At 41.4% G+C, this 23413-nt stretch overlaps 2 protein-coding genes across 6 annotated transcripts in view; one reads left to right on the top strand and one right to left on the bottom strand.

Annotated features, from left to right (window-relative positions):
* Positions 1-2072: 2072 nt before the first annotated feature.
* Positions 2073-12666, bottom strand: NDUFV3 (NADH:ubiquinone oxidoreductase subunit V3). Of its 5 annotated transcripts, none has more exons than XM_064525535.1 (4): positions 12599-12666; positions 10680-10773; positions 5874-6842; positions 2073-2341 (listed from the first exon to the last, which is right to left on the bottom strand). In XM_064525535.1, exons 1-4 carry the CDS (start codon positions 12662-12664, stop codon positions 2175-2177), a joined length of 1296 nt encoding a protein of 431 aa, XP_064381605.1. In that variant the 5' UTR covers positions 12665-12666; the 3' UTR covers positions 2073-2174. The 5 variants fall into 5 exon arrangements, with proteins under 5 accessions (XP_064381605.1, XP_025953798.1, XP_064381624.1 ...); XM_026098013.2 differs by lacking the exon at positions 12599-12666 and adding an exon at positions 11347-11563; XM_064525554.1 differs by lacking the exon at positions 12599-12666 and adding an exon at positions 11067-11121.
* The window catches only part of WDR4 (WD repeat domain 4), a 23711-nt gene continuing 12949 nt past the window's right edge, over positions 12652-23413 (top strand). The window contains exons 1-6 of the mRNA XM_026098017.2: positions 12652-12847; positions 13648-13710; positions 16008-16154; positions 19169-19325; positions 19948-20060; positions 22536-22596. Of these exons, the coding sequence (XP_025953802.1) occupies positions 12735-12847; positions 13648-13710; positions 16008-16154; positions 19169-19325; positions 19948-20060; positions 22536-22596 (654 nt within the window). The 5' untranslated portion in view covers positions 12652-12734. The remainder of the gene's footprint in view (positions 12848-13647; positions 13711-16007; positions 16155-19168; positions 19326-19947; positions 20061-22535; positions 22597-23413) is intronic.

Below are 23413 nucleotides of genomic sequence, written 5' to 3'. Positions count from 1 at the left end.
GGCAGACTGACTTACTAAAGAGAATGTAGGTAAAATAAGCAGCATAGGTGCTAGAAGAATTATGAAGGTACTTGGCTTTGCATTCCAGCTTGATTCCAGCTGAAATAGCAGACAGAAAGGACATTTGCAATTTATTTTTTCTGTAATCGGTAAATAAGGGTAGCAAAAGCCCTGGTCTTAATGCAGATTAGAATACTGATGCAAATCCAGCAAAGGAGACTGTAAGAACTGACTGAAAACAAGACGCCTGTCTGTTCCAACCCACTCATTCTTTGTTGATTAACTCAGCATTTATAACACCAACCCTCCTTAGAAATAAAAAGTGCATTAGGTGAACAATTCTGACTCCAAACAGCTAACAATCACAGCTACTGTGAGTAGATTTAGTAAATGCATACGCATATTAATGGACTGCACTTAATTTTTACTTTTATTGTCTAGATTCCATCTGATAAGTTACAGCTTCCTTCTGTAATCATAAAACAAATAGTTAGGAAAACATTTCAACAGCAGCACAGATCAAAACTACAGGGTTCATGTTACAGCACTGAATCTCAGTTAATGACAAAACACAGCAGCTTTACTATGGCCCTTCAGTGGGCCCTTAATAAAGAATGTGTCAGAGGGTTAATTTTGAAGACCCATTTCCTTATTCTTTCATGTTTTCAACATTAACAGCAAATTTCTTTCCTTTTACAAGTAGAGTGTATGTGGTATCACTGGTGTGTCAAAATAGCTTTCTGCTCTTTAATCCTAAGCATGTAGATTTTATACATTTGCTGATTTTAAATTTCATAGTTGGAGTCAGTAATAAGCTTTTTGGTTTTTACAGGCAAATAAAATTGCTTGCCAGGGGTTTCTGACTTAAAATTCTGAACAGCAGATTGATGTAGGCCTCTTGATCATTCTTACCACATTTTTACCAAGTTACAGTATAAAATAGCTGTTCAACTAATTGCACAGGGATTTGTGTCCAATATCCAGATAGACTACTAAAGCTGACTTCATTTTTCCTTTGATCTTGCATATTCCACTGCTAGAAAGAATACAGACAGGTGATGGAAAATGCTGGGGTTGTGGCAAGTACAACTGCTCAAAGACCAATTAACAACAACAACAAAAAAAAAGAACAAGAAGCCAAAGTGGAACTAAACCCACAACAGCTGGTGGTCATCAAGGCAGTTTTCCCAGTGGGCAAAAGACTGTTACTAATAGGATGGAAATACAAAATTTGCTGAGACCAACTGTAACCACTGATGAGTTATACATTGAGAAGTGTCTCATTTCTCACATTTTCTGTAGGACAGCAATCTTAACTTTATCATGAAAAAAGTGGGAACTCAGATGTAATTCTGCTAACGATTAGTACAAGAACCTGATTTTACAGTAGTGCTATTTTTCTTGTATTTTCAAAATAATGTTCACTGATTCTACCCATAGAAATAAGTTCTTCCTCAAAGTCTAATGTAGTATAATTCATTAGGAAATGCCCCCCTAAGATTCTCTTACATTTTAAATAGTTTAATTATTTTAGAACCCTGATGCTAGAACTCTCAACAGAAGATTAACCCAACTTTTATGTTCCCCCTTTACAATGGCAGAGGTATTGAGATGTTTCAATCACATTACATAAAGTTATATTCATCTACTAACACAAAATGTATGCTGTTGCTGCAGGAGACAAATTTCTTGCCTTGTTTCCAACCAGTGAATTACTCTCAAACACAGAGTAAATGCAACTTCTTCAGAGCTGGGAACACATTTGTGCCTAAGGAGTACAGTCCACTGCATTCACAGTGATAACTATACCTACTAAAATGGTGGCAATATTGAACAGATATATGTGCAAAAGCCATTGTTTTCTTTGACGCAGTACTGAAGGAATGGTCGATATCAAAAGTTTGGAGACACTGAAAAGTCAGGACAGTCTGAACTATCTATCTATAACTATCAGCAAATAGTATATACTGAGAATTAGAAAAGATTTTTATTCAGTGATGATTCATTTCCAACTCATCCATAAAAATCAAGAAGTGAGGGACTCCAAGAACAACTGTTCAAAAGCATGTGAGTAAGTTACCACACATTTATTGATTTTTAAAGCAGGTAATGCAACACTGACAAATGGAACAATTCATCATTCTGCCCGTACATTTGTTTTAAATGTGGTTCTTTCAGTGCCTTGGTGATGGTCTTCCAGAAGATGGTTGAGGCTGCCTGAATTTTGAGAGAACCACATCAAAATCCACAAAGGTATAAATACCATATTCATGATGCTGAAAGTTCTGGTAGGTAGAATTATCAAATTCCTCTGGAGCAGGCTGAGCAGCTGTTGTGGTCTCTGAAAAACAAACAAACAGCAACTGGTGACTCTAAGGATGCCACAAGAGACAGCAATATTCTTAATCGCTGAGTCAGCCTTTGTGTACTTGCAGATTCCTTATCCAATTAACATTAAAAAAAAAAGGTCGGCAACTATAACATAAGGACAAGTTTACTAAATTCTGCTGGTATCTTGTATGGTTCTGAGGAAGCACATCAGTATGCAGTAAGGGAATAGAAATCAGTACAAATCATGTAGTACAGCACAAAGTTCAAATCAAAACTACAGCTAACACTGGGGGAGGAGAGGGCAGGACATTTCATTTATACTTTGAAGAAATAAGTCTGCATTTCCTGGCTTTCTCATAGTTGCCTTGGTTTTCACTTTAGCTGGAACAGTAGGTGACACTCTTAGCAAGCCAGGAGAGGCAAAGCAGCAGTACAAATGATGTATCATCTTATCAGACCACAAGATACAGCAATTAGAAATACTTTACAGATTGAATTTTTTCATGGGGAGAAGAGATGGAATTATTGAGATCTTCACAGTTTAATTTCAAATGTAGTTATATTGAACAGTAATGTATCAAGAGCCTTTGATGTAAATTTCCCTTCCTTTTTAAAAAAATTCATTTTAATACAATCTTCTAAATTTTATTTATTGGCTATTGTTCCTAAGAGAATAATCCTAATAAAGTTTTTCAGAACTTCTTATTTCACATTAAAAGTGTAAGAATTAGTGTTGGCTTTAGAATATTATGCAAATTCAGGCAGTACCATTTACGTAAAAGGTTTCTGTGATGGGCTGACTTTACTACCAAGTAAATTGCAAAAAACAAAGCTTTATTTCCAATATTAATTTATTCTTATATACCCAGGGTTATAAAAATAGGAAAGTCATAAGCATAATATAGCAAAAAGCTTATCATATAAATTTGTATATAGTGATTTTTATCAGATCTTATGAAGCTTTTTGTAATGCAACAGTCTGCAATAAAAATACAAGAACTCAAGCAACAGAACACTAGAATTTCCCTTTAATTATGACATAATTATTGCAGTGTAATACTATCGGTTTAAGAGCATGCATTCGTAACATTTAGCAAGACTCACTTATAAAATGTAATATAATAAGCCACGGTTTTGGAAAAAATGACACGTTGAACCTATGAAAGGAAACATCCCCATGCCTACTGCTCAGTTCCTACTGAGACAGCTCATAGGAGACACCACTACATACGTATCAACCAGATGATGAAGTCTTTGCTACAAATAGCCCCAAGAACAAGCACGCATAGGAAAGCGAACCTTCAACCTGTAAGAGACAGTTGTTCCAAATTAAGAGGCAGATGCTCAGGAAGAAAAGCAGATGGAGTCTAATTTTTATTGCCCAAATTCACTGTACTTGGCTTTGGAAAGGAAAAATTTATCCCCGAGTTCATTCCCCTCATACTCCAGACTTCATCTGTGCTTCCTCTCTTAAAGAGCAAGAATTTTACAGGATGTTCTTGAAAAATGAATCAGAGGTATATTTCTGAGTTACCATGCTTCTATTTTGCTACTTATTTAGCAGTCAAAGACAAATTCAGTTTTTGCTGACTGCTTAGTAAGCCTGCTCTATAAAGTGGATGACATCACCTTAACATTCAGGTTCATAATGGGAAAAATTGCCTTTATGCCTTTGGTACGTTTGCTGCACAGTTTTCAGATAAGCTAAATAACACAAGAATGTAAGTATAGAATACAGAAGACATCATTAATGGTGAACATTAAACACGGAAAAGCAGTAGCTGTTCTCAAAAAGGCCTCAAAAGGAAGACAAAACAAGATACCAGTGAAGCTGTTGAACATGGAGCACAGGTTTCACTGTTTGCTACCCTCTGACACCCAGACACTTTGCTGGCAGTAGAGGGGTATGACCTTGCCCGTACTAACTCCATCTCCTCCCCTACAACCACTGCAGCAGTGTCCTCTAGCCAGGGTGTAGCACATACCCAATGGAGATTTTCCGGCTCCGACAGCCTTACCATCTCCACAGAGCAACATGAGCTCAACAGCAAAAAAAAAAAAAAAAAAAAAAAAAAAAAAAAAAAACTCTTTTTGGCATAGCTGGGTCTACCTAAAGGGTTTTCCTGGTGTGGTTATGCTGGTCTGGGGCACAGTGGTATTATCGCTTCATCAGTAAAAATCCGCTGGAAAAATTTGTCGCATGGGCTTAATCTTATTCTGGATTTACAGCATCAGAATAGCAGCTGCTGTTTCATAGACCTACAAAGCGTCATAATCTTCACTTTGAATCATCAGCACATTTTAAGAGCAAGTCCTCCCTCCCTTTCTCATACTGCCGGCTAACTGAACTCATTCTTTTGGTCTTAGTATCAGCTCCAATGTGGAAAAAACCCTAAAGCTTGAGCATCTAGAGCACTACTGTGGATGAAGGGGCAGAAAAGCATCATCTGTAAATAACCACAAAGAGCATTTCCCAATTTATTTTAAAAACGTCCTCTGTTGACCATAAGGAGGAGCAAGTAAATGAAAATGATACTTGTAATCAGTGATGCATTTTACCATTTGAGCTGGGGCCAGGGAGGAAGGTAAGGTTGGCTTCCAACTCTAAAACAGATCAAATTATGAACTGAGTAACCCTTTAAAACAAAAGGCAGCTCTTTGACTCTTCACTGTATCCTGGAAATCAATGTGCAAAAGTGATTATTTGTCACTTAACCTGGTTAGACACTTAAAGAGTGATATCCAAACAGCTTTACAATTATGCTGCCTTTACTTCCAAGCAGGCAAAATCCTTAATTCAAGGAAGCAATAAGAACAGTAGCCTTGAGAATGGTATACTGCCTAGGGTGGAAGTCAAGAATGGTAAGCCACCACAGATCAGGACAGAGAGGCACTTACTGTGGAAATACACAGAATGAGAGCAGCAGGAAGGCTGAGAGAAGGCTTGCACAAGACTGTTTCTTTCCCCAACCATAAGCTAATAGGAGTAGTTGTAACTCAGAAGGATATGTTCGACTGGAAAATATAGCTAGGGAGATGACTATATGGTCCATGATGCTTTCCCCTAAGATATATCACCATCTCTTCCCTAACTCACTGCAAAAACTGGGTTATGAAGTCAGCTTTCTGCTGCTTCAATACATAACTCACAACACACCAACCTCAAGAAAACAAATCTCAAGATTTGGCAGAGATTACTGGATGTCTTCAATACAATTCAAAAGAACTTTGAATAAAAAAACTCCAATTATTTGAGAATGGAAACAATCTTGTTTTCATTTGATAAATAATTACTGCTTAATGAAATAAGACACAATGAAATGAAGACTGCTTCCTTTCACCACGTAACTGGGAACTGCATATTACACAGTTCTTAGAACAAGTATCAACAGACAGTTTCTCTTCCCAAGACCACTGCTACACTATCAGCTTTGGTATAAAGATCAGAGAATCACAAGTACAGAAGATTTCAGAAACCCTTTAAGGAAAGTTAAACCCTAGCCCAGATGAGTCAATACAGTTCAAACAATTTAAAGCTGTACCCTCTACTGTACTTCTTTCTCCAGCTTGAACTCCTGCTTCATGAATGATCTCCTCCTTTGCTGTAGTGCGTGTCATCAGCATTGTGCTTTCAGAAGGCTCCTCTTGTAGTTTTGGAGCAGTTATTTCTTCTGCTTCAGACTCCTGTACCTCTTTTACTTTTTTCTCCTTCCCTCTGGATATCAATTTTTGCTTTTTGTCTTCCTGAGTCACTGACAGAGCTTTCAACTGAGTAGCTGCTGCTTGGGTTCCAACGGGCTTTTCCCCCAAATAACTAGATTTAGGAGTCACATCTGTCAGGTCTCGACTTTCATCCACATGGGGTTCCAAAACCAGCTTCTGCTGAACTGCTTCTTTTGGAGTTGATTTTATGTTAGGGTCTCTTGCTTTGGATTTTAATGTTTTATGATTGATTGATGTTTTGGAAAACTTGACCTGCTTGATAGGGGAGACATCAGTTTCTGCTCCGCCTGGCTTCTTCTTAGCTACATATTCTTTGTGCTGTTTCTGGGGCAAGTTTTCTTTTGGTAGCATTGATACCTTTACTGTTACGTTCTCAGAAAAGATGGGATCTCGCCTTGGAAACTCTACTCTGGTTTTAATGGCAACTTCTGGATCATTATCATCACCTTTCTCTTCTTCAGAATCTGAGCTAGAATCTGAATCTGAGCTGGATGAAGATGTTTCTTCCTCAGCTAATTCTTTTCTCAAGCCTCCTTCTGTTGCAGTGAGCTTTTCCTCCTCAAGGGAGGAAAGAATTACTCGCTGAGGAAATGCAACCATGGTTTTTCTTGACATGAACATCCTCAGATCTTCAACAGAACGTTCTGAAGCTTCCTTGAGGTTAGTACTAGATATGGTTGCACCTTTGTTTGCAGATGCTGGGGGAGAGCTAGAAGACAACATTTTAGGAATTTCAATTGATGCTCTGGTGGCTAGCAGCTTGGTGCTTCCCTGTGGTGCCACTACATCTAGGAAATGGCATAAAGAGGATTATCATCATTGTATTTGACATCCCTGTTAATTAGTGTTCTTAGTCAAACAATTTTAACTTTCTGACATGATCTGGTACAAAAAGCAAATTGAAAACAGTTATTATACTAAATAAAGGCATTATGAAACAGAAAGCTACATTTTTGTACAGATATTTCTAAAAAAACTAGAGCTCTAGTTAGCATTAAGCACGCTTTGCTGCTGAGACATTGAAACTCATGGGATACAGCTTTTGCTCCTTGCTTTGACAGACTCCTTTTGAAATCTGTTTTTCTCTGTGACTTAATTCTGCAGCACTGGAACTGATTTACAAACACCTTCCTGTCCCAGATGAACATTAAGATAACTTGTTAGCTAACCGCTTCACATATGCTGCTACAAAGATGTTTCAAAGTCTATGAACAAGCCAGCAAAGCAGAAGACCTAGCAAACAGCCAATAGCAACAGCCAGCCTCTTGCAGTAGTTATCCTTGTAGGTGACAGGAAGGGATGACTCCCAAGGGGCAACTACTAGAGTATGAGACACCTGATGTTACACACAAAAGTATTACCTGTTCACATGTCCTTGAGATCTATCAACTGAATCATCTAACAGTTTAATGCAACTTCCCAAGGACCTTATCTCCTCCTGTCTACAGGATCTCCACTTTGTATTTTTGCTTTGAGACCCATTCATCAAGACATCTTAGAAGACTTCCTCATGCTGCACAGTAGCCTGCCTTTATTTCTTCTCCCTCATGGATGCTTTCATTAAGATAAATTCTCCAGACAGGAGCCATAGCTGAAGGGAAAGCAGCAACTTTCAAACCCTTTCACAGAGTATCAGTTGCCCCTTGGACACCCATGCTTATGGATATCCTCAATAGCAGAGGCTGATCAACAGTGAATAATGTTGCCATTAGAGAAGATGGGGACACAAAAGACTGGGAGCACATTAAGAAGATACACCACCACTGTGTTCCAGCAAGGCCAACCCTCATAAGGAGTGGTGCCACTTCCAGTTTGCAGTGTAATTCAATAGATTTTCAGTCTACAATGCAGAGCTACACCTGCACAATTTGGAAGCCCAGATCTATTTTACAAAGCAATAAATTAGTTTCTCCCCTCATTGATATTTTATAGTAATACCTTACATGGCCTAATGAGTTACTATAAGTAGTTCTGAACAGGAGCAGGCCTTTAGCAATGTCCAAATGAAAACGTCGCAGAAGAGTCAGAGTTGTAAAGTTAAAAATAAGAACTCTATTTCTTTCTTAAATACCTTAACACAAAAAAACAATGAAAAATATATCAGCTTACTATGCAGATAATACTTTTGAAGGATTTCAGACACTTACTCATCTCCCTCAGACTGTAGGTTCGAATACCAGGGACAGGGAACAAAAGTGTATAGCATAAGAGCAAAATACAGCAGCAACACTGAGAACTGCAAAATCTTAAAAAGTACCATTAGAGCAAGAGGCAAATGCTTCCATATCCTGCCTTCCATTAAGGAATGAGTTTGGCAGATGCTGGGAACTCCTGACTTGGACAGAAGTAACACACTGCAAATCAGTAGCAACTTGCATTTTTGAGAAACAGCATCTTTGACTTTTTTTTTTCTGGCTCCTATATTAATTGGGGAGGAGTAGGAGGGTGACAGTCATCTTTGAAGGAAGCCTGACTTCCTGCAGAGACTGACACAGCCAAACACAGCAGCCTGTAAAAACTAATATTTGAGGAAACATCACTCAAGACTGAAGAGTTCTTCAAAGAAGTGCACAGGAAGGCTGAACTCATGCAAGAATGCCCAAAGACAAGAAAGACAAGTGAAACCTGAGCAAAAGCTGAAGAAGTATTAATGCAAAGACATCCTAAGAAACCGAGAAGGCAGATAACATTTAATTTGAGCATTGACAGTAGATGTTGCTAAAAATATTCTAAGCAATAGTGTTTGGATATGTGAAAAAGATATGTTTTTCAGCTTTTAAGTGGAAAATCTAATACTGCTGATACAGGCACTTTAATTGGACACTAAATCGAACAGCATGGCTGCATTCTGTACTGCAAGTTTTTTTCAAGTACAGTATTTCAAGCTTTGTACCACCTGATTTGTATTTGGCTATTACAAAACTGAACTGACTCTGCCAAAAGGGCAACACATCCAAATCAGTAACAAGAGTATTATTCCCAGATGCAACTTAGAATAGGGTTGTAACATCGGTATCATTACTGGGATGCTTTTAAAATATGTTCACACTCAGAAAGGTAGCATCCAGGAATTTCAAGTCTATCCCCCATCATTGATTTCATTAGTAAATATGATCACTTTATCAAAGCAAAGAAAAATTTCCAACTAGAATTTGAAAAAAATCTGTCTGCATTTTATACAGCTTAACTAACCTTAATCATTTGCAGGGGGAGGAGGAAGAGCAGTTGGCTTAAAGAGGTAGCCTAATACCTCTTTTGACACCTGAAACCAGAGAGCTACTAAGCACCAGTTTCTAGATTCTTTGCTAAAGTAGTGTGTTTGAAAATTTACCTCAACCACACCTCAAAATAATGCATAAAATAAACTATAACAACAAATTGTTATTCAGTCAGGCTTATACCACTCTATGCAGCAAAAGCTTTCTCAATGGAACACACAAGCTTTTATTTGCCTTGGTATTTAAGAGGCTAACATTAGAAGCCAAAGTTTGTGTTCACCATTCTTTCAGAAATCTTTTCAAATCTGGTTACTCCTTCACATGGTCCCATAGAGCTTTGCTGTTTAAGCACCTGGATCTCTTATTTGGGATAAGAATCTTAATCTTTCAATCAGTGAGCCTCTATTTACAAACAGCATTTTGCATATTATATCCCCCTTTAAAATATATATTCATATTTTGGCATTGGTCAAGGACAGACGTGGTTCAAGTACCCCTGAACTTTGAATGCACTTTAAAATCCAAACCCAGGTCAGCTTGCAAATCTAGAGGGGCCATAAGCATCACAACTAAATTTAATCCAACAGGGCCATGGTACTTTTCTGCAGCTTCTCAGCTTTGCTGCCTGGAGCAGATATGAATATCTTGCAGTCCAACTCCCCCTCTCTCTCTTTTTCTTTCTGTAAAATGGGCTGCCTTTTGACTCAGGTGATGCAAACATTTCAAAAGGTAAGGGGGACCAGCTGACACTTGAAACTAAGTTTTGCACCTCATTACAAAAAGGCAAAGTGCCACACCCACCACCATCAAATTTCAGGCAACTTGTAAAGCTACTTTTTATTGGGACAAGTATAACGATGACCTCTCCTTAAGTCTGGTCAAGGACCAAAGCAGCTAGCGTATTAAAGTGCAGGTAAACAGGAAAAAAAATGGCAAGCTTACAGTGTGCCTACAAACATAAAGATACTCCACACAGATCATTCTTACCAGATCTTTAGTTTTCACAGCATTACAACGCAGTTATGTTGGAACAGAAATCCTTGTTTGCAGTGTGATGAGCTTTCCTTTTATTCGTTTGCTTAGAAGCTGTTCAAAGACACAGCCATACGGCGTGGCTTTGAGAGTTTCTAAGTTCCTTTTGCTTATTCGGCCATAATCAAAGCTACCTGAACTCCAGATGAACGCCCCTGGGTTTGGCAGCCGTTAAGCTTGAAAAGCAGACAGACTTTCCAGCTCAGTATGTCATTTACAGGGCAGAGAAAATCCTCTCAAAGCCCATAAGCTGAACTGGAAAGCCTGTTAGCCACCTAGCAGCTTAATACCAGAACATGAGGTTCTCCTATGAACGCTCGTCAACGTGCTTTCCTTTGCACACAGCCTCCGACGGGGGAGAAACGAAGAGCTTACGCGTTTCAGGCCGTGTCCGGGAGCCGCTGGGCCTGGTGCAGAGCGGCGCCGATGGGGCCGCGCCGCGGAGCCCCCGGGCCTCCCGCCGCAGCGCCTGCGGAAACATCCAATGGCGAGCCCTCACCACCCAGCACGGGGCGACGGGGTTGCCTCCCCGAATTCGTCGGGGAGGTATCATTAACCACCAATTTGGGGGTAAAAACCAAAGCGGGACAAAACCGAGGCTAACCTCTTCGTTACGCTATGGGAAGGTAGGGGGTCGTCCCAGAGGTATCAGCACTGCCCATACCCCCCCCCCCCAACACGCACACGCACACGCACACGCACACGCACACGCACACGCACACGCACACGGGACCGCGCATGCGCAAAACCGGCAGCCAGTACCAGCCAATTCTGTCGAAGGGGACGCAGGGGTGGTGGGGGCGGTCAGGTAAAGTGTTCCGCGCATGCGCAGCAGTCCGCCTCCCCCGCCCCCTCCCAACCGTCGCCGCGAAAAAGGGGGCCCGAGGCAGCCGGCACCTGCGCAACCGGCGGGGGGGGGGGGGAGAAGGTCACCGGGCGGGTATCCGCAGAGCCGTGCTACCGGGGACCGTCAGGGGGTCGGGGCCGCGAAGCTCCCCTCCACCTCTCTGCCCCGCGGGAGGACGCCCGCCCTGCCCGTTACCTGCCGGGTCGCCGCCCGGCCGCAGCCGAGCAGCCAGGGCGTAGCCATCTTGGCGCTGGCCCCAAAGCACCACGGCCCTCCCGGCGGGCGGCGCGGGTGGGCGGGGCCTCCGAGCCCGGCTCCGCCCCCGCCCCCGCCCGGTGCGGCGGGAGCTGCCCGCGGCGGCAGCACGGCGGGGCTGCTGCTGGGCCCTCACTGCCAGGGCCCGTGGGGGGCGTGCTGAAGGCGGCAGGCCCCCTCTCCTTCCCTCCCCGTGTCTGATGTGACTGTCTAAAATAACGTGGCATGCCGAGGGCGCGGTCTTCGCCCTGCCCGGCTCATAGGGAATGCTCCGGCTGCCTGGTGAGCCGGTAGACACGGTAACAGCGCCTGAAACGGCTGTCCCGGCAGTTTTTGCTGGTGAGTAATCTCTCTCCTCTCCTGCTCCGGAGGAGTTGCTCAGTAGTCAGTCACTGAGGACGGTGTAAACAGCGTTGCATAAAACATACAACCTCCTGGCCTTTCTCTTTTCATCCCTACCCATATTATCCTTTTTACAAGGATCTTAAGGCTTGCTTACAATTATTCCAATAGTTATTTATAACCAAGGGTTGCAATGAAATAAGCTGGTTCATGACTTCTGAATAGTCTGTCTGGGACTTCTAAATTACTGCTTCAAACGCTTAAAACAGGAAAGACAGATATTATTTTAAAATAGAATCGCTATTTTCAAGTTAACCATGGTCATTTATACCGTCTGTTATCTGCAAGCAATTATACCCTGAGTAATAACGTGTAGTGCAACTATTCAAATTGATTTCAAGTCGTCTTTGTGTTCAAAATATGTTATTAAGATGCAGTAAAATTGTCGCATCATCCATGAAGTACAGCTTCTCAAAAACCCAAGAGGTGGATGAGGTGATTTGGCTGCTAACCAAAATCGTAACACACAATTAAACAGGAAGGTTAGCATCACGCTGAACGTTTTTCCATGTACCTTAACAGACTTTCGCTGTGTTTAATCACAGTGTTTTTTTTTTGTTTTCCACAGTATTGTACGCGTGCTGTAACCACCTTCACTTTTTGGAGATAGAAGTATCTTCCTTTTAGAGGTGTGCCCCTCTCCGTAAGAACGCGCCCCCGTGCTCAGAAATAAATACCCTCCCCTCGCGCCACGCTCCTGACCACCACAGGGAAAGCCGCCGTGCGGGACTCATGCCGAGGCGGCCGTTACTTTGGCGTAACCGATAAGCAGACGCGGGCGCGCCCTCACCGCCTCGCGCTGAAGCTCTCCGGCTCCGCCCCTTCGCGGGGCCGCGCAGGCGCGGCAGGGCTCCATGCGTCACCGCGCCGCATGGTGACGCCCGCGGCTTGCGCCGGCTGTGGTGCGCACGTGGCTTCGGCGGCGCATGGAGGGCGGCAGTGGGGGACGCGGCCCTGGCCCGGCGCTGGCGGTCTGCGGGGCGCTGATGGCCGCCAGCGGCGGTGGCAGGCTGCTGGCGGCCCGCTACAAGGAGCCCGGGTCAGTGGCGGGGCGCGGGGCCCGGCGCGGCTGGAAAGGGCGCGCGGGGCCCGCCCGCCGGGCCGCTTTGGGGTCACTCGGCCCTTCTGGTCCCGCTGCCGCTCCCCGGCGCCTTTAGGTAGCGAGGAGCGGCGCCTTCTCGCTTCGTGGGGTAGCAGTGTGTGGAGTGAAGCCAAATTATCTTGGTTTGTTGCATATTTACTGCAGTTGCTTTAGCATAAGGGCTTTCCTACTGGGACTGTTCAATTAGTGCCCGGGCTGAGGTGCATGCAGGACCCTGTATGCGTGTGCACGTGTGTTTTGAGAGATCTGTGTATAGTTAAGTGCACATTTTTAGACATTTTTTTATATGTGTTTTTAATTACAGGCAATATCACTTTTCAGTTTTTTTGTCTTAGCAGTTTTTGGCACTATTGTGCAACCATTGTATTGATGGCCTTGGTTTGTGAGGTCAGTAGATACCAGAATTCTAACTGTGTAAATGCTAGTGGCAAATATATTGAGGAGCTTGACAGAAGTAAAATATGTACAACTTATGCTGAAAAGAAAATGAATACTTTTCCAACAGGTGATGGTTTCTGTTTTGCATGTGTGTACAATACAAGGTTTTGAACTTTTACTGCTTCTGTAGCACTTCAGGAGTGCTGTTGTCAGGAGATGGTCCTTAGAGGTAAGGGTCAGTTGAGCATATGACTGCATAATAACAGTGTGTTACAAAAGAGTTGACACTTATCATGGTTAAATTCATGGTTGTTCTAGTTCCAGTGTTTTTAGGGTTTTTTTTGTTTTTTTGTTTACAGTGATGATAGTCTGTTCGTGTATGATTGCATCAATGCAGAGAAGAAGACCGCAGGGAATAAAGGGTGAGAGAATATGCGTAGACAATCCGTGGCTTTCCTAGAGGGTGACTCTCCTCCTGAGGATATGTGACAGTGAAGAAAATAAAAGAAAGGCATGGAATGATTGCTTGAACAAGTGAGGGCCAAGTGGCTTTTGATAACCCTGATGGATCTATACGTTTATTGTTTTTAATTTCATCTCACTGGGGAGACTGTAAGCTTTTTGCTTTTTTTAAAGAAACACTGGTAATATAATCAGTTTTTCCGTATGATTCTTCTCAGTCAAGGCAACATTTATTTTAAAAATATTCTATTAAATCTTCTATTAGATCATCTAAGACAATTAGAACAGAACAGAATAGATTCTGTATGTACACACAGAAATCGCAAGATTTCTAAAACTGAAACAATCTTTTCCTTAGTTTAAATTCAGCCACTGGGAATTGTTTTACTTGTAGGCAGTCCTGCTGTTTTCCGCTAAGTTTGTTTCAAGATCTGCTAGCACAAACTCTAGTACTTGTTTAAGCAGATAACGATGCAGGCTTCGGCCTTATTGTCAGCTTCCTTTTTCTCAGTCTTTTTCTTTCCCGCTATAGGAGAATGAAGAAATCTAAATCTTGCCGCCTGACTATAAAACTATTACAAATTTCAGAAATTCTGGAACTGTTAAAAAAATTGTAATTAGCCCTAGCTTTTCAGCTTTGCTTGAATTCTTTGTTCTTATGACTCTTCAGTGTGTGGTGAGACTTGGTGGGGAGGTCCTTAGATACTACACCATGTAGGGATGAGCAATCGGGAAAGCAGGATGCCTGTCTCAATCTGAGTGCAGCAAAGTCCTGTGTCTGATTAGTTTGGGTGCATGACAAGTCATGGCATGGTACTTATGGTTCCAGTGTAGTCACTGCTACCATGAGGTCTTTGGACTGTGCTCCGCTGTAAAGTGGAGACATGTCTTAAAAGGAAGGCAGCTCTAAATTTAGTCTTGGATATTTAGAGTCTAGCCTTTTAAGTTCAAAAAGACTGTTCACCTTATTTATAGCAGCTTCTATTTACAATATAAAGCTATGTAGTGAGACTGCACTGTTGAAAAAATCAGCTAATAATTGTCTTTGGAGCCCATGTAGTTTGATATTCAAGAATGGTATTGAATTTGAGAAGTGACTCATATGCTTAAGGGAGGGCTGCCATTCAGAGGGACCCTGACAGCTTGGAGAAGTGGGCTGTCAGGAACCTCATGAGGTTCAATAAAGGCAAAGTTCTGCCCTTGGGATGGACTAACCTTGTGCAGGGGAATGGGCTGAGGGTGGACTGGATAGAAAACAATTCTGCGGAAAAGGATGTATGGGTTCTGACAAGTTGGTGATAAGTCAGCAGCGTATCATTGCAGCAAAGGAGGTCAAGGGCATACTGCGCTGTATTAGTATTAGTGTAGGTAGGAGGTTAAGGGAAATTATTTTTTCCCTCTGTTTGGCATTTGTAAGACCATATCTGGAGTACTGTGTCTGGAGTTGGACCCTCCAGTACAAGAAAAATATTGATGAACTGGAGCTGCTGTAGCAAAGGGCCACCAGGGTGGTCAGGAGGCTGGAATATATGATGTAAGAGGAGAAGCTGAGAGAATAGGGCCTGTTCAGCTTGGAGAAAAAAAAGATAAGGAGAGATCTTATTGGTGTCTACAGCCATCTCGTAGAGCGTGTAAAGAAGATGGACAGATACTTCTTGCACCTGCATAGGGTCAGGATGAGATGCAAGGGACACAAGCTGCAACATGGGAAATTACAATTAGATACAAGGAACTTTTTCACAGTGAGGGTGCTTAAACATTGTAAGAGTGCCCCAAATGTGTCAAATCTCCATCCTTGGAGAAATTTAAAAATTTGACTGGACAGGACTTGAGCAACCTGCTCTAAATTTGGCCTGATGGGAGGAGAGGGTTGGATTAGATGATTGTCAGAGGTCCTTTCTGATCCCAATTATATTGTGATTCTTGCAAAGTTGTGCCTCTGGGTCTTGCTGCAAAATTTTAACTATGGCTTCTGAGAGTTGATTTGTCTTCCTGTTAGCTTTGATAGGTTCCGAGTTAGGCCTTTATGCTTCCAAAATACCAAATGGTTTTAAAGACTTGCTACTAGCCTCTAATACCTTTACGTTTGCATTAATGTTCAAGCTGGCTTAACATTTTAAACACAAATATAACTTCTAGCCTTGCACTTTGTTCTCCATGTTCATTCTTGGTGGTAGTGTGAGAGTAACCTTCTCTTCTTAAGGATTTCAGTAACTCTGCTTCAGACTCTGAATGTTTTTCCCCTTCTCTATATTAGACAGGATGGACAACCAGCAGATAAAGGAAGTGATGACATCTTAGCTTTTGCCTTCTCCTCATCAGGAAATTATTTTGCCTTGACAGATGACAATAAACGTCTGATTCTGTTCCATACTAAGCCTTCGTGGGAATGTGTTAGTGTCAGGTAAGAAAGCAGGATATTGCATGTCACTCCATTATGGAGCTATGGTTGATAACTTAGAGTTATAAAATAGTAGTTCTTGGGATGCAGCCATTTGTTATTGCTGTGCTTCCTTTTTCTTTTTTTTTTTTCTTGTTCAAACAAATCTAATGTTCTTGGCATTTCAAAGGTATCTGTCAAGAAGTTATGTATGATATGTCACACACCAAGATTGGGAGTGCAGGCTTTTGTATCTTTGGCAAAGAAAAGGATAAATCTCTTTGCTTATTTCAAAAGTTAGTTATTTGCATCTTTAAGAACTGAGTCTTTACCTGTTCTTAGTGGATGTTAAGGCTGTGTCTTTAAGAACTATACTGAGCAGTATAGCGAGCACATTGTCCAGTTCTGTTGATCTCTGATAGATTTGGAAATGAGGATATTTCAGGGAGCTTGTGAATCTGTCTTAAGAATGTATCTTTAGAGATGCTGCCAAGTGTTTTCTTTCTGTAGCACTGTCCTCCTGAGGAAAAAGTCTGTAGCTGTCCACCAGAGGTCCTTCATTTACAAGTTTTTCATTGCTGCTTGTGACAATTGTCTGTATAAAAGAGGACCAGGAAGGATTTCCTGAGAAAATAACTCAGCATGTGAGTGAGGTCTCTGCTTTTGGTGGTCTCTGAATGTGAGGCCCTGGCAGTCTCTCTCAGTTTGGCTGTTTTGGGGGAGGGGAGGTGCACAGTATGTGATGGGCTTTGGGTAGGTTAACCAATGTCGTAGTGAGTAAGTACTAAAAAAACCTCAGAAATGGCAAGTTCCGCTCAGCTTAACTTTTTAGAACATCCTTTCTTTGTGATGAGATTTCTGTGGAGCCCATTGAGTTAAAAAGGGTGCCCTCTATTTCGTACTGTATTAAAAAGAATTTTATGTAGTTTTGAATACTACTCTTTAACCAGGTTCCCAGACAGTTTCGTGTCAGTACTACTTTTTCTCAATTGTAAAATATATGGCTGCCTTTTTGCTGCATTAGTTACTCAGACAAAAAAGTAAAATAAAACAACTCTGACTGCTGTTTTTCCACTGGGAAAAGAGTCCTTTTCAATCAGTTATGTTTGTCTTGCTTTTTGGAATGCATAGTACTGTCACCGGTAAGTTTATTCAGGTGATATAGTACTCTGTGAACTTTGATTATGCTTAGCTGTGGCAGTATGGGTCTGCTGTGCCTGATCTGGACTGAATGTGAATTTGTCCTCTTGTTTCCTCTTGCATTCTTTTTCCCTGCTACTCTGCCCTTTTCTTCTTGCCTGTAAGATTCCTGTGGATAATTGTTTGATGTTTCAGTTTGCTGCTAAAAGGTCATCTAGGACTACAGTTGGATTTCATGGGAGGGTCACTGCCTCCTGTTAGAAAAATAGGAATATAGGCAAAAGGATCACTGCATTACAAAAGAAGTGGCAGAGTTGAGCTATGTAACTTGTTATTGGCAGTGTTTTGTATGCAGCACTGCCTGCCTAGACATTAAACTGCAATGAGCTAGAGGCTGCAGAATGATCTCATAAAATAGATTCTAGGAATCACGCTTCTTAGTGTAGCTTCCTTGTCTTTCTAGTAGCTGAGAAAAAGAGACTGTGTTTTTCCTGAGGTTGGTTCTTTTGCTGTGGGCAACAGTTAGACAAATAGAAGGATGTGTGGAAGATGGATCATAGAGGACATTCCTATAGGAGGATGCTGCTGTGTTGTGTTATTAGGTCCAGCAGGATGCAGGGTTCCCTCTGCTTTAAAAGGAAGGGTGCTTTTTCCTTTCCTTCTCATTACAGTGATTTGAGGACGGGAAGGCAGCAAACTGTGTTAAAGGTTTCACGCAGTGCTGGCTTTTGCAGTAAGCTCATTTCAGATGAGGAGAACTTCTCAATCTGTGCATAAGAGCAAAGGCAGTGAAACCAAACTTGGAGTAAGAATTTTTCTTGTTGGCAAAATAACCTCTTTCAAAGTTGTTTTGTCTGAGCCTGTGACATCTTAATAGGTATCCATGTTCTGTTACGGCATTCCTTTATCGGTCACTAAAAAGCACTAGAATTTCTGCCTGTCTACATGAAAAGCAATGTATTTGTTCTTTCTCACCTTCAAAGGTCACTGAATTTCAGCAGCAGGTGAATAGAAATGCCCATTTCTTATGAACTCCAGTATCTGCAGTCCTAGATAAACACACATGAAGGGGTTTGGAAAAGTGGTGTTATAAAACTAAAAGTGTAACAGTAATAACAGTAGCTATTACGTTGCAGAAATTTTCTGTACTGTAAATGATGAAACCCGTTTTAAAACTTGTTTTCTGACCTTATGTTTACCTGAAAAGTCATGGGAAAACCATTATCTGCTACACTAGCAATTGTAACTGTAAGATACTGTCAGATGATGTGGGGAAGGCAGAGTCTGAGTTCAGGGTTTTGTGTGGACAAGATACACTGAGATTCTGTGACTCTGTTAAAGTGCAAAAGGAATGTGAGGAGGAAGAGTCCTTAAGGCTCACAGAGAAGGACTTCCTTTCACAGTACAAGCTAGCAGTTAGAGAAATGGTTTCAACACAGCTTTTTACATGTGTCATTGCAAAAGACTTTTTACTAGGAGAGCTCCCACCTTGCATTCTTTTCCCACTGTGTTTAGCTTGTATTTTTGTTATAAAGAGTGCAAGGAAGTCTACCAGGCCTTGTTTAGAGAACTGGCCAGATGCCTAGTCAAATGCTCAGAAAATACCTAAGTGAAATGTAGGCATGCAGTTTTAATGCTGTCATCTTCTCTCTTCCACCCCCAGCTGTCTGCAGTTTTATACTATATACATTTATTAGGATTCAAAAGTCCTGTTTTCTCCCCTCGCCTCCCATCCACCCTCCCTTAGCATTATTCTCATTGCTGTCATTTCAGGGATGTGGCATATGATGAGAACTTCTTGGACAGTCTTTGTTGGTCTTTGTATTTAACTGGGTCTGAGTCCAGACTTGCTGAAATTGCCACACAAAACTGCTCAAGCTGTGCCATTCTTCTTTCAGATCTGTGAATAGGAGATGTACTGCCTTGATTATTACAGCTGCTGAGGATAAGATTCTGGTTGCAGACAAATCTGGTGATGTCTATTCTTATTCAATAACAGAACCCCAAACAGAAGGAAAACTTGAACTGGGTCACTTGTCCCTGCTATTGGATGTGGTAAGTGTGTGCCTCCATGCAGCTTCCATACAAACTTGCTTTTGTACTTGTGTTTGGATTTTTCATTGTTGTCCCAGTCCCAGCTTCGGGGTTTCTCCTTCCACCCTTCGCTCCCAAGATCTTCAAGTCCCCTTTGGTAAAAACCAAGTAGATGATCTATGTTTCTTCCTGCTGAGTCTGCGTCTGAACATGGAGTTTGGAAAGGAAACACATGAGTTGTCTATTCTGGGAGTGTGATTGTTCAAAAATTCTCCATGTTACAGTCATGGAAGACTTAGAGTACACATGGGAATTCACCCAGTTCTGTCATGTCAGTTTAGCTCTTCGGTATGACAAGTTTCTTTCTTTTTAAGATGCAATGGGATTTCTGCTGTACTTCTCCTGGAGTTCAGTGGCTTTCATTGGACTCAGTAGTCAGTGCCACTTGTTTTAGCAAGCAAGACGGTTACTATCACAAAGATTTGCTTCTATTTTAAGTGAAAACGTGTGACTTAATGCTTGCACCTGCCATTCAGAATAGGGAGAAACAGGTAGTTTACTGCTTTCTTTCTCCTGGTGAAGAAGAAAAGCATTAAAACAAATGATCAGGTATTGGGTGCTAAAACTCTGTCTTTACTAACAGGCGCTGAGTCCTGATGACCGGTATATCCTAACTGCGGATAGAGATGAGAAGATCAGGGTCAGTTTGGCTAAAGCTCCTCATAACATTGTATCCTACTGTCTGGGACACAAAGAGTAAGTTTACTATGTGCAAATCTTCATTGTGCCTGGGTGGATGAAGTACTTGTTTCCCCAAATCATATTAAGCAACAGCTAGATTTGGGTTGCATACTCCAGAGACTGGGGGTTATTAGTTCAGGATAGACCCTACCTAGGAAGGACAAGTCTTTGTTGTTTCAGCAAGCTGTACTCTAATAGCATCTTGATGCAAAGCTCAAGCTTGGAGGTACTGTGCTAATGCGGATAAAAACAGGTGTATCAATAGGAAGAATGCAGCACTGCCTGCCTAGACATTAAACTGCAGTGAGCTAGAGGCCGCAAAATGATCTCATAAAATAGATTCTAGGAATCATGCTTCTTAGTGTAGCTTTCTTGTCTTTCTAGTAGCTGAGAAAAAGAGACTTTGTGTTTTTCCTGAGATTGGTTCTTTTGCTGTGGGCAACAACAGTTAGACAAATAGAAGGATGTGTGGAAGATGGATCATAGAGGACATTCCTATAGGAGGATGCTGCCGTGTTGTGTTATTAGGTCCAGCAGGATGCAGGGTTCCCTCTGCTTTAAAAGGAAGGGTGCTTTTTCCTTTCCTTCTCATTACAGTGATCTGAGGAGGGGAAGGTAGCAAAACAATGTTAGCTATGCTGATGTAGTTCAGATGTGCTCTGACCTGCTAGGAGAGCAGTAGGTTTTTTTGGTATAAGAATAGGCAGTGTCTTCTAGCTGGTGTATTGATGCTCTCTTTTTAGTCTACAGGAGGGACTGTGTTTTTCCTTAACCTCTCAGTAGTCCTCCCATGAGGAAGGAAAACTCAAATGGCAAAGAGACATTAAAAGATTTTTTTCGTCCATATTTTGCTTCTTAAAATGACTGTAGGTTGTGGTATTTTCAAAGTCTTTTGGGTTTGCCTTCCATCTGTATTTGTTTTGTGGGCTTTTGGAGACATTGTGTTGGGGCAGGGGATTGTGCAAGGTTTTTGCTGTGGCCGCTGCTATGTTCTGAAGTCCACAGTGACAGGGTAGCAGAGAAGACATGACCCTGCATAGGGCAGAGAGCATGCATAATTCTGCTTGTCTGGCTGCTGAGTTACTTAGGGACAACACCACCCTTCAGGCATGTTCCTTCACAAGATGACGCAACCTGGAGCAGTCAACTCACTGTATCGGGGCAAGGGTTAAAGTAAGACCAGGGAGCTTGAGATACAGGTAGCAACCCATCGAAACCTACCCAGCAAGGTGTTTTAATAAAGTCTTTAGGACAAAGATTAATAAAATCATTTGGTAGTCTAACCTGGGTAGAGTTGGCATAGTTTAAAAGCAGCAGACTTTGCATATTAAAGATCTAAGGAGCCTTCGATCAGATAGATTTCTGTAGCATATCTACACAGCCATGTCTGTTCTTTCCGCCTACCTGTGTACACAGTTGTACTTTCTAATGAATATAGAATTTGATGTTCAGAAAAAGACTTTTAAACAGGGGCTGTTGTGCCTGCACAAAGAGTTCATTAGTGGTTGCACAATGGGAAGGCACTTAGTGTAAATTGGTTGAAATGTATTTAAAAATTCAATATTTAAATAAGGAATGAATAAGTAAAGGAGTATATAAAGCATCTGTAATTGTTCTGTCTTGTTTCACGCTCCTGGATTTTCCTGATTTAATGGTGTGCTTGATGATTCTTGTTGAATCTGTTATGGTTGTATGCACCTGCCGTTACTGCTTTGTCATGGGAGCTTGTATTGCTATGACCAAATTTTTTCCTTCATTTTCCTCTCTGTCTCTCTCTCTCTTTTTTTTTTTTTTTTTAATGGCCTTAAAGTTATGCTCATTTTCAAAAGCAAGACTGCCCACTCACATAGTGTTCTAGTCAGGGTACTACATTTTATGTTGCTCAGCTCCAAGATAATAAGAAATTTCAGAAGTTCAGGTCCTTCTTGCTCAGCAAAGTCAAGTCACAGTAGACACAGCAATACTACATACTTCTGAATAACAAGGTTTCCAGCTGATTATGGACACTGTTGCTACATTGCTGCATGTTTGTTTTAAAACTTCATAGAGATTATTTTTGGATGATCTCCAGCTGTAAAGGAGATGTTATATTCTGAAAGATGAGTCATCACCGGTGATGTGTTTTGAAAACAGCTGTTGATGATTCTTGATTTTAATGTCGATCATGAATTGAGGAGGGGGAAACATGCAACCCAAGTACATCTATCTCCATTGGTATTTTTGGTCTAAATGGCAAAGCTCTCCTCAGTCAGGAGGAGGTCAGCAGGTAGGAAAATATTTTTTCTATTAAGTAGGTCACTAGGTATAGTATATATACTATCCTAAGTACAGTAGATATACTTTTTCTTCCTCTTAACTAGCTTGATGGGGAGAATCAGTTTGTTTAGTTATTATAAGATGCTCTTTTAAAATGGATGCGTTCTCTTATTGCGTGTGTTTAAAGACCAGTGTCTTTCAACAGAGTTCAACTTTTGACTGCTTTCCCTTTAGGTTTGTAAGCAAAATATTTGTAATACCCAACTATCCAGATCTGCTGTTGTCAGCTTCTGGGGTATGTATTGCAATTTCTTCTAGAAAGTATTTTTCTTAAAAGTTTAGGCTCTAAAAACCATTATCTGCTTGTGCTTGCCTCCAAGTCCCCTGGGACTCTGAGAATAAATTCTCTTTGGTTTCCAGCTTTCCCTTTCTTCTTATCCTCACTCCTTTTCTCCACTTTCTGTTCTGTGTTTAGCCATTCTATTGCTAGATCATATAGGAGCCATTTTACTGTGTTTATAACAAAGCTAGCTGCTTATTAACATCTTTGGGATGGAGAAATCAATCCTCAATATTTCTTCATCATTAACTCTTGCTTCAGAGCACAGATAAACTTTAATCAATGGACTATTTAAACTACTTTGAAGCAAATTAATATTATGCCAGCCTGTCGTGATAATGAGTGTCTTGAGAATTTATGGCCTTTGAATCCCAGATTTCCTTACAGCACTTGAGATGAAAGAACAGTTCCCTCTTCCCTCTCCCACTTGCTTTCTCCTGTGAGACTCCTTTTGAACTGTGTCCTCATCTGTATGTCCAATGTGTGTTGTGTAGAGATTGCAGTGCAGTGCTACACAATGCCTTGGATGACAATGGAAGAAGTGAGTTTTTCGTCTCCCTCTCTCTCCCTGCCCCCCCTTTTTTAAAAAAATTGATGGGTTTCTGCTGTCAGGCCAGAACTGTAAAGAGTAAGTAGATGGAGCTGACCTAACAGGGAAACAGTATTCTTCGTACCTCAGACTACTAGAAATGCATAGGAAAAAAAAAATATTTTCTGCAAAGGTTGCAGCAATTCTTAGCATTTGGTTTCAACTGCTGCTATTGCTTCCCTA

Source organism: Dromaius novaehollandiae, chromosome 1 (genome assembly GCF_036370855.1).
Source record: "Dromaius novaehollandiae isolate bDroNov1 chromosome 1, bDroNov1.hap1, whole genome shotgun sequence".
In the NCBI taxonomy this organism is placed as follows: Eukaryota; Metazoa; Chordata; class Aves; order Casuariiformes; family Dromaiidae; genus Dromaius; species Dromaius novaehollandiae.
The sequence above is the reverse complement of the archived record's forward strand: the minus strand, read 5'-3'. Positions and strand labels throughout refer to the sequence as shown.